Source organism: Mastomys coucha, unplaced genomic scaffold, assembly GCF_008632895.1.
Source record: "Mastomys coucha isolate ucsf_1 unplaced genomic scaffold, UCSF_Mcou_1 pScaffold11, whole genome shotgun sequence".
Taxonomy (NCBI): Eukaryota; Metazoa; Chordata; class Mammalia; order Rodentia; family Muridae; genus Mastomys; species Mastomys coucha.
In genome coordinates this window covers 22,829,500-22,840,231 of record NW_022196893.1, presented here as the reverse complement: position 1 = coordinate 22,840,231, position 10,732 = coordinate 22,829,500, and the positions used below count along the sequence as shown (strand labels likewise).

The 10,732-nt window shown below is 41.7% G+C and overlaps 1 protein-coding gene across 1 annotated transcript in view; it reads right to left on the bottom strand.

Annotated features, from left to right (window-relative positions):
- Window positions 1-10,732, bottom strand: part of Muc19 (mucin 19, oligomeric) — a 77,364-nt gene that overhangs the window by 36,202 nt on the left and 30,430 nt on the right. The window contains 8 exon segments of the mRNA XM_031359571.1: window positions 3-2,184; window positions 5,136-5,168; window positions 5,643-5,684; window positions 6,658-6,684; window positions 7,385-7,416; window positions 7,869-8,010; window positions 8,900-9,025; window positions 10,337-10,493. Of these exon segments, the coding sequence (XP_031215431.1) occupies window positions 3-2,184; window positions 5,136-5,168; window positions 5,643-5,684; window positions 6,658-6,684; window positions 7,385-7,416; window positions 7,869-8,010; window positions 8,900-9,025; window positions 10,337-10,493 (2,741 nt within the window).

Below are 10,732 nucleotides of genomic sequence, written 5' to 3'. Positions count from 1 at the left end.
ACGTGGTACCATCTCTTTCAGCTATCAAGACATCAGGAATTAAGCTTGCAGCAGGGCCCACAGTGGTGACAGGTCTTGTAGTGGCAGCTGTGGAGGCAGGAGCTGAGGTTTCATTCGAGCCTGCCCTGCTGGTGCCTTCACTCACATCAGTGGAGGGTGCATTTGTTGAGGGGCTAGCAGATTCTGATGGTGTACTTCCAGGCTGTCCAGATGTGGAGACAGGAGCTGAAGTTGCATTGGAGAGTGCATTCAGGCCACTTGTGCCATCTGTGGAGGTGGCAGCAGGAACAGAGCTTCTAGCTTGCAATGTTGTGCTACCCTGTCCCCCAGAGGTGGAGACAGCAGGACCTGGACTTGCACTAGAACTTGGTGAGCTGCCTGCTCTTGCAGATGTGGAAGCAGAAGTTGAAGGTGCATTCGAGGCAGCTGTGGTGGTGCCTTCACTTACAGCTGTGGAGGAGGCATTAGCAGAGGAGGTTCCAGCAGAAGCCAATGTGGTGGTGGTCTCAGCTCTCCGAGATGTTGAGCTAATAGAAGCTGGGGTCACAGCTGGGCCTGATGTGGTTCCAGCTGTCTCAGATTTGGAGATACCTGGAGCCGAGCTTGAGCTTGCAGCTGGTCCTAACGTTGTGGAAGGTGTTGTAGATGCAGCTGTAGAAGCAGGAAGTGAGCTTTCATTAGAGGCTGCCCTAGTGGTACCTGCTTTCTCAGTAGTGGAGGCTGCATTGGGTGAGGTGCTAGCATGCTCTGCTGGGATCTTAACAGGCTGTCCAGCTGTGGAGACTGGAGCTGAGGTCGCATTAGAGACTCCTCTAAGCCCACTAGACCCAGCCGTGGACGCAGCAGGCATGGAACTTCTAGTAGTTCCCTCTGTTCTTCCAGGTCCCCCAGAGGTGGAAACAGCAGGGCCAGGACTTGCACTAGAGCCTGTTGGGCTGCCTGCTACTCCAGATGTGGACGGAGGAGGAGAAGTACCACTCGAGGCAGCTGCGCTGGTGCCTTCTCTGAGAGTTGTGGAGGAGGCACCAGGAGCAGTGGTCCCAGCAAAACCTACTGGGGTGGTGGTTCTAGCTCCCCCAGATGTGGAACTAGCAACAGCTGGGGTCACAGCTGGGCCTGAGGTGGTTCCACCTGTCTCAGATTTGGAGGTACCTGGAGCTGAGCTTGAGCTTGCAACAGGGCCTACTGTGGTGGCAGGGGTTGTAGGTGCAACTGTGAAGGAAGGAGCTGAGGGTTCATTGGAGGCTGCAGTAGTGTTACCTGCTCTCTCAGTAGAGGAGGCTGCATTGAGTGAGTTGCTAGGTGGTTCTGTTGGGGTCCTAACAGGCTCTCCTGCTGTGGAGACAAGAGCTGAAGTCGCATTAGAGACTCCTCTAAGCCCACTTGACTCAGCCGTGGACGCAGCAGGCGTGGAACTTCTAGCAGTTCCCTCTGTGCTTCCAGGTCTCCAAGAGGTGGAAACAGCAGGGCCAGGACTTGCACTAGAGCCTGTGGGGCTGCCTGCTACTCCAGTTGTGGAGGGAGGAGGAGAAGTTCCACTTGAAGCAGCTGAGCTGGTGCCTTCTCTGGGAGTTGTGGAGGAGGCAGCAGGAGCAGTGGTCCCAGCAGAACCTACTGGGGTGGTGGTTCCAGCTCCCCCAGTTGTGGAACTAGCAAGAGCAGGGGTCACACCTGGGCCTGACGTGGTACCATCTCTTTCAGCTATAAAGACATCAGCAGTTGAGCTTGCAGCAGGGCCCACAGTGGTGGCAGGTCTTGTAGTGGCAGCTGTGGAGGCAGGAGCTGAGGTTTCATTCGAGACTGCCTTGCTGGTGCCTTCACTCACAGCAGTGGAGGCTGCATTGGTTGAGGGGCTAGCAGATTCTGATGGGGTACTTCCAGGCGGTCCAGATGTGGAGACAGGAGCTGAAGTTGCATTGGAGAGTGCATTCAGGCCACTTGTGCCAGCTGTGGAGGTGGCAGCAGGAGCAGAGGTTCTAGCTGGCAATGTTTTGCTACTCTGTCCCCCAGAGGTGGAAACAGCAGGACCTGGGCTTGTACTAGAGCTTGTTGGGCTGCCTCCTATTCCAACTGTGGAGGCAGAAGCTGAGTTTCCATTAGAGGTTGTCCTGGTGGTGTCTGCTGTTGTAGCCCTGGATGCTGCATCGCCTGAGGTGCTTGAAGGAACTGGGCTTTCCACAGATCCTGAGAAAACAGATGTGCATTAGCTCTTTTATTGTCCTCTGTAGCAATCCTTAGTCTAACTTTCTGTTCTTCTCTTCTTTAAATTAATCTGTATAAATTCATAATTTATTCCCATTGCTTGTTTTCTGCCAACTGGTTTTATCATTTCTATAATTTGGTTTGGTTTTTTTTTTTTTTTTTTGCTTTTGTTCGTCTATATCTTCATTGCTTAATTGTAAGTATTAGTTGATTTGTGTTATTACTTTAATAGTAAAGAGCCTTACTTTTAAATGCTGTTTTATGGCTTCTCTTATCCAGAATTTTGAACTTTCATTCTTTTATTTTTGGTTATATCTTTCATTTGATCTTTTCACTTCAATTATATTATTATATATTAAACCAATTTAATATTACCTTAATAAGTTAACTTAAATTCTAGTCTGAAATCAGAAACTCTGTTTCAGTTTTATGTTTTCACTTCATTAATTGTTTTAGGCTTTTCAATATCCATCTCTCCATCCTCACACAGAGGCATCACAACTAGTGTTTGAACAAATTCTAGTTCGTCATTCTTTGCTTGGAACTCTTCAGCCTTCATCCTCTTTGTGCTGCTCACTCACAAAGAGTGAGAAATGAATGATTCTAGCTCATGCACTTTCTGTATCAAATGTGTTTATTCTTCAGATACAATATAGAAAAGCAAATGTGCTTGAGTAGAAAAGGAAAATCCTATAGCTATTGTCATATTTTTCCTCTTGAAATTATACTTTCAATGAAATGGCATGTCATCCATCTCTCCGGTACTTTTAGCCTTTCAAAGATAGAAGTTACTGTATAGACAGAATAAATAGAAATAGATATATATAGAGAGAGAAATTTATAATATAATATAAATATTGATATATACATTCTATATATACTTTTTAATATATTTTCTCTAGAATAGACAATATAGAGTAATACATATATATCCCCAAATGTATATATTTTAATATGTATGCATATAGAGCCAAATAATTATGTATATGCACAAATATGTGCTTATATGGAAATATACCTATACATACCTGTTTACACATGTATATACACATTTATTCATACACATACATATATACACACATGTGTATACATAACATATATATATATGTTTTATGAGAACAAATAAACTTTATATCTTGATACCTTTACATTTGAAGTATTTCACTACTCCTCAGAGCTTAAAGCTGTATGCACAGCTACTCTGTACCCGTGTCAGCAATTACCCTGACTGCCCAGCTCCCTGACACACCTCTGGGACAAAAGCACTCCTGGAAACTGTAATTCATATGTTTACACAACTCAGAGCTTTCCTAGACAATTAACCAAAATTGAACACTGGGTTTGAAGCAGGCTGCTCATCTTAAAAACTAAGTTAAGCTGAGTGTTAAACATGTGGTTCCCTGCTCCAGGCCCAGGAAATGCTGAGTAGAAATTAATATTCTGCACTTACATAAAACCATGCAGAAAGCACACCGCCTGAAATTGCAACTGGCTTGGAAGCATAAATTTATGAGAGCAGAATGCCAAAAATCATCTTGAAATGAACTAGTCTTCCTAAGATGTTTATGTCTGGGTGCTCCTGATGCGAATCCAACAGAAAACGAAGTTTGAAAGAATTAGCTACACAGCTCTACTTTCAATAATGCCACAGTCACTTTTAACTTTGTGTTTACTTTTTGGGTTACACGCCATACATCACACTTATGGCAGACGGGGACAACCTGTAGTACCTGGCTCTTTCCTTCCACCACAAGGATGCCAGGGATCAGCCTGAGATCCTCAAGCTTGGTGGCAAGTCCCTCTTATACTCAAGCTATCTTACAGGCCTGAGAGCTAATATTGTGATACATGTAACTGCTATTATCATTCCTCACCCAGACTATCAAATAAATAACACTAAGCATTATAAAATGTTTTAAATTATATTCATAATTCCATATTATATTTTATAATCTATAAATCACCTTGGTTTTATATATTTTTATCCTATAGAAGAAAGATTATCTTTAGTAAATAAAACACACAAGTTTAAGGATTTATTAGCTCAAATAATATTCAGACCATCCATCCATCCAATCATTACTGGAAACTCTATGCCAAAATGAAGAAGCTGAATTACTAATTTTCTTTTTTAAAATACAAAAAAGTTACAGTTAAAATTTGCAACCCACTAAAGTTACCATTCAACATTAAAATATTTTCCAGACACCATTGCATAGCTCAACCCTAGATGTGGTTGTGAATACTAGAATAGAAAACCAGGGCAAATAACTTCAAGAATAATTCACAGAAGAAAGTAAAGTCCAGGAGGTGGGTCCAAGGAGGCCCTGATCTTAGGAAAAGAAGTGTTTCAGAAACAGTATATGATTTTCTTAATCGTGTGTGTGTGTGTGTGTGTGTGTGTGTGTGTGTGTGTGTGTGTGTACTGGTGTGTTTGCATGTGTGTGCTTGTGTGTGTGATCACATGCATGTGTGTGTGTGTGTGTGTGTGTGTGTGTGCATGTGTGCATGTGCATAAAGGTGTAAAGTCATAGTGATGCACTGGTTAGCCACTTTTTCTCCACAAGGTTTTCTCATATTTTCATTTGTCTAAGGTGCTGAAGACTACTCAGTGACTTATGGTTGCTAAACTAGGAACACTACATTAGAGAATTTAGACCTCAGTAGTTTAAATATACAGTCAAACCAATGTTTATAGTATATATAAGTTACCCTAGGTTTTAATGAACAGCATTTTAAAGATTAGAAATTACAAACAAAAGTCAGAAAACATTGTGTGTGATATTTTTTTCTTGAACATAAAGAATTTTTCTAACACTTTTTTTTTTCAAAGACAGAAACGTATGCACTTCCTCACATACTATCGTTTGCAAAGGCACAGGCCTTGGGAGGCAAGATGGATGGGTCTGAAATGCCCACTGTCAGCAACTTACCTGAGGTCGAGCTGCTGGCCCCCGTTGTCACTGCTATGCAGAAGAGACAAATGTTTTGGAAATGTAGGTTAAAATTGCATAGCTAGAGAAGCTTAGACAGTATTTATCTAGATACGAGCTCCAAAAAATGTATATAAAGTGTTAAACTGCATCTGTCGGGCTCACTGGTCAGACTTTTACACATTTCCACATATTTTTGTAATCCACTCATCGTGGCTTAAAACTAACTCATGGGGCCTGGGTGAAAATTTTAACAGTTTACTAGCATAGTTGCTGCCTCCAAGCCAACAACATGCAAGGTGTTCATTCGGGAGAGATGACTGTAGGACAGTGCTCTTCATCCTCAGTTCAACCAGATGGAAACCCTGCTTCTTACCATAAACATTTAGGAAATGAGTAAGTGAAGACTAACAGATTGGACACAAAACTCACATGCCTGAACTGTACATTCTCTCTACCATCAGTGTGCAAACTAAAAATAATATAGAACATTTTATTTTTATTTACCTGCTGATGTGCTTAATATGGAAGTAGTGGTGGCTGTAGAAACTGTGCAGGGACATAGGATTTAGGAAAACAGGTTAGTTGAGAAATCTTTGCTAGGAAATTTCATTCAAGACACATCTTGCCTTCCACTAAAATTAAACATCATAAAATGATCTGTCGAAGTGACAAACCACTGTCATATATAAATCCGTATAAATGGTACTACATAGTACATGTCCACAAAAATAAAAACGGATTATTTTCTGTCATTCTTAGCTACCTGAATCTCCTGGAACTTTATAAAGACTAAATAGTGACCAAGAAATACAGTTCAGAAATCTGATGTGAGAACTAAGCCTCACTAAAGTAGGCATCAGAGTCTGTAGTGTCAACAGCCCTTGGACAAGGCGTTCTAAAACTTCATCACCAGAGTCGAGGGTCCCCAACCTATTGGTTGTTGTGACCTCCAAACAGTAGTCAACAGGGAATAAAATCCCTTCTAAGCCACACAAGGGAGGAGTGTGCTGTAGCAACCGCAAGTGTGTGCAAACTGCCAGTAAACTCAATGTCTTAAAATTAAGTTAAGGTAATTTGCCCAAGAAATTCTCTTACATGTACATTAATTAAACACCTCTACCGAATAACATAAAATCATGATTTAAGACTAGGGAGTGAACTAATTCCATTTTCAAAACATCTCTAAGTGTGATTATAATTTTCAAATATTTATATCATTAAGATACCACATACTTCATTTACCACTTATTGAATTATCACCTAAAAATGTCAAACTCATGTTGATGATATTTAACTAAGTGGCATGGAATATTTATAGCAAGTTGTAATTACTTTTCTGACTTAATTTGTGGAAATATGATGAGATGATATTCTGGTACTTTCTGGAAACAATTTTAGTTTACATTGATATCAGCTGGTTTGCCAACATATTTTTACTGGCAATGTTGAATTAAACTATAAATATGGGGTTATTGACACAAACATCAGGCTCACATTTGAAGGGGAATTGTAACCTTACCTGTTGTTGTTGAATTTACAGGTGTTTCTGAAATGAATACAGACGACCATTATTGGCAGGAATTGAAAATATTGACAGAACGCTACATCTTAAGTCATGTAAAAGCCATGTCTTGTTTTTATATCCTACTGTTCTTAACACGAAGTAGGGAAGTAGAGATAGTTTGTGAGTTCTTTTGAAATGCTTTGAGGTTTTCTCTTTGCTTTATTGAAGTTCTGGGGGCTGAGCCTAAGGCTTTCCCTGTCTTGGTAGCACAAGCACTGTATTACTGAGCATCCTAAACTCAGGACTCGTCTGTAATGTATGTTTTTCTCAAGAGTCCCTAAACACTTTTATTCTTTCTATGATGTTTCTGCTCCATCCCTTCATTAAACTGTCTTGTCTGATACCTCTTCAACCTCTTAATTCCCTAAATGTACAAATGTCTGGACATGCATACAGGAGGGAAAATATTCACAAGTATTAGCCACCACTGAAAGTTACTTGAAATGTCCTTGCAGCCCTGGCTTTGAAGAGTGATTCTCTATCAACATGCGCGCGCGCGCACACACACACACACACACACACACACACACACACACAGAGGCTGGAACCGTGCCAGCCCCAGATCGCAGGCAGTCAAAAGTGTGGCTGTGCGCTTCTGTTTTGTGGATGATCGACAAAGGAACCCATGACCCCATATCTCACATTTCCTAAATGAGCTGAAGTAAAACAAGTCCCCACTCACCGCTGCATTCCAGTTCACCGGCAGAACAGGAGCTGAAAGTTAAGTTGGAAAAGAAAAGAGTGAGTCTGGATCCTTGGTGTCAGGCTTTCGCAAAGTTAGGACAATGAATTGAGCGTTAATCGCCTCCGGTGGAACACACTGTGCTCAGTGGCTTGTGTGCTTGTCAGGCTGCTATGCCTGCCTGCGCATTTCACTGCAGAGTCTACAGAACATACGGTCAAGCAGCTAAGTTAGGTTTTCGAGTGCCGACCTCAGTTTCATTAAGTAGTAAGCGTGTTTCCTTAGTACAGTCTCATCAAAAGCCTGCAAGTATGATCTGTATCTCTAGAATTATAGTCTTTCCCCCAAACTACATAACGACTTTTTCTGCTGTCTTCTCATAAGATGCAAAGATTTCTTTTTTGGCAAACCATTCAGTGGTTGTGATTTTTTTTTTTTTCTACATACAAAGTCAAAGACCTGCTCAAAGTAGCACAGAGCTTACCATGTTCTTCCACAGTCATCCACAACAGTGCCCCCTGCTGGTATGACATCGTTGTAGAAACAGCTACACTCCGATAACTGGACACATTTCATAGTGTTCTCATCCAGATAGGGCGCACTTTCTGGACACTTGGCATAGCAGCCTGCAAGGAACAATAACCCACAGTTCCCCTTCAGTCACTGAAACCCGTCGAGCTTCATCGTACGTTTCTGAAGTTACTGCGATGATTCTGTGAGCTGAGGTGGAGCATAGCAAGACATAGCTCCCACGGATGGGAGGGAGGTAGGACTGAGGTACCATCGAGATCACTTATAAAATGTAATAGCTATAGTCAAGTACCATTAAGCTCACTTATAAATTTATATAATGTAATAGCTATAGTCAATTTCAAGTTTTCTTCTCAAGCATATTCTTGTTTTAAATATATTCAAGCATATTCATATCTTTAAATATGAGTATATTTAAATATATTCAAGCATAAGTTCTTCCTGAGTGATTTGCTCCTTTACTGATAGGCATGTAAAGACAAAGTGGGCTTTGGTTAGCTATGTCCCTTGACTGTGGATGACATTTCCAAATGTATATTTTTCCAAGAGAGAGAAGACACCATTGTCATACTAAAAGTCCCAGTGCCTAGGTTTGACACATAGGAGGCCTTAGGAAATTTGTGTCACTTTTTCATCCTGTTTTTCTCTTTAAGAGATACAACATTAAGAACAAAGTACTGTTCAAGTGTGGGATTCCAATGATCGGCATAACCTCAGACTTCAAATTCCTTCACAGGATGCAGTCTGAGGTTGCTTCCTCATGCATGTGTGTCACCACATGACGCGAACAAAGGCTGACAGCAGAGCCACATCTGCCCCAGAAAGGACATCTGCATCCAAATAAAAAGTTCTACAGAACTATTGCTAAAATAAAAATTACTTCGAACAATTATAGACCTCAGACAGCAAATTGAGGGAAACTAATAGTCGTTAGTTTTAAAAGCGGCGCCATTTTCCTGCCTCTTCAAATATGCCCCACCTCACCTTCTAAAAGTGAAGAAAACTTCTGGCCAATGACCTGATCTTTGCACGTTTTGGCTGTCACTGTACCACAAGGTTCATAGTGCCAGCTGCACTCCCCGGGGGCATTGTAGTAGTCGCAGTACACCGCTGTGAATGAATTGCAACAAATTACTTTCATTCCTAGTATGGTAGTTCCCACCTTTCGGGTTCCAAAAATAGATTTGATTCATGTTTATTTTTTTGTCTGTTAATTTACTTATTCACTTTACATCCCAGCTGCTGTCCCATCCCTTCGTGCCACCCCTTCCCTCCACACACAGTCCCTCTCCCCTCTCCTCTCTCACTTCTTTTTCTTAAGAGTCCTAGATGGCACCAGTGACAGGCTAAATACGTGTCATTTACCTCACCAAGTGCCTTCGAATTTATCTGAACTGCCACATAGCCCAATACAGCACGCACGTCGGGGCTGCTCACAGACTTGGTGAGCTCTATTTCCTCTTACAGCTCATTTGGAGATGTTTTAAGCTATCGTCTGGATCAGTGGTTCTCAACCTTCCTCCTACTGCGACCCTTTAATACAGTTCCTCATGGTGTGGTGACCCTCAACCCTAAGATTATTTCATTGCTACTTCATAACAGTAATTTTGCTACTATTACAAATCATAGTGTAAATATTTGTGTATTTTGACAGCCTTAGACAATCCCTTTGTGGGAGAAAAAACTGATAGGCATGCAAGCGGCTCACTCCTATAATCCAATCACTGAAGAAGCTTCTGCAGGAGAATTGCTACAAGACCAAGGCCAGCCTGTCTACATACAGAGTTCTGGAGGAGCCTGGGCTTCAGTGAATACCCTGTTTCACTAAGATTCTGAGAAAATTAAGCTTTTGAGATGTAATATTTTTCAAGTAAGGTAATTAAAGAAGTTGAAACCTTCTAAACCTTGTAAGTGGAATTCAATGTTTATCTTGTCAATGCTTCTTATTTATTTAAAACATCTCCCATCATGCCTTGCTTACATGACAAAGGGCTGATTGATTTCTATTATAATTATGCAACTTTTTGTATAGAGATTCATTTCATATTCAAGTTCATTTTCAATAAGGTGGTGTGTCAAGGAAATATATGTGGAGATTTCAACCACAAGTAGTATATGAAGCTCATGCCTAGGACACATGAAAACTCAAACTCATCATTCATCAGGGGCAGGGATGTGTTTTCCATATATTTCCTCTATGAATGAAAGGATTTTTTTCTAACTGAAGTTGAACACAAAATGTTTATAGCTTGTGTTATTTCTGTTGGGTATTTTCACCATCATGAACACATATGATAGGGAGTTTTCAACATTCTCTAGATTTGAAAATATGTATTTGATAGGAAATCTGAGAGGAAGAGCAGTCATTTATGAAAACAGCCGTGTCTAACTACAACTTTTAGAAAACCAAAATTCACTTACGGCAGAGGTTTGGCTTTCTCCATGAGACACAGACTCCAGCTGCATTGCACGCCTCTGCATACATTGCCACGGCAGTACAGAAGCCAAGGTACTTGCCCTCCATGTCACATGAACAGGCTTCTTCAATACATGCATTGTAGTAAGTTGTGGGGTCCACCTAGACAGAGCACACACAACACATGAGGGTCTGGGAAGGACCCGCGAAAGCAATGACTCACGGAGCAGTGTGGGAAGGACCCACGTGAGCAGCGACACCCAGAGCAGTGTGGGAAGGACCCACGTGAGCAGCGACACCCAGAGCAGTGTGGGAAGGACTCACATGAGCAGTGACACCCAGAGCAGTGTGGGAAGGACCCACGTGAGCAGCGACACCCAGAGCAGTGTGGGAAGGACCCA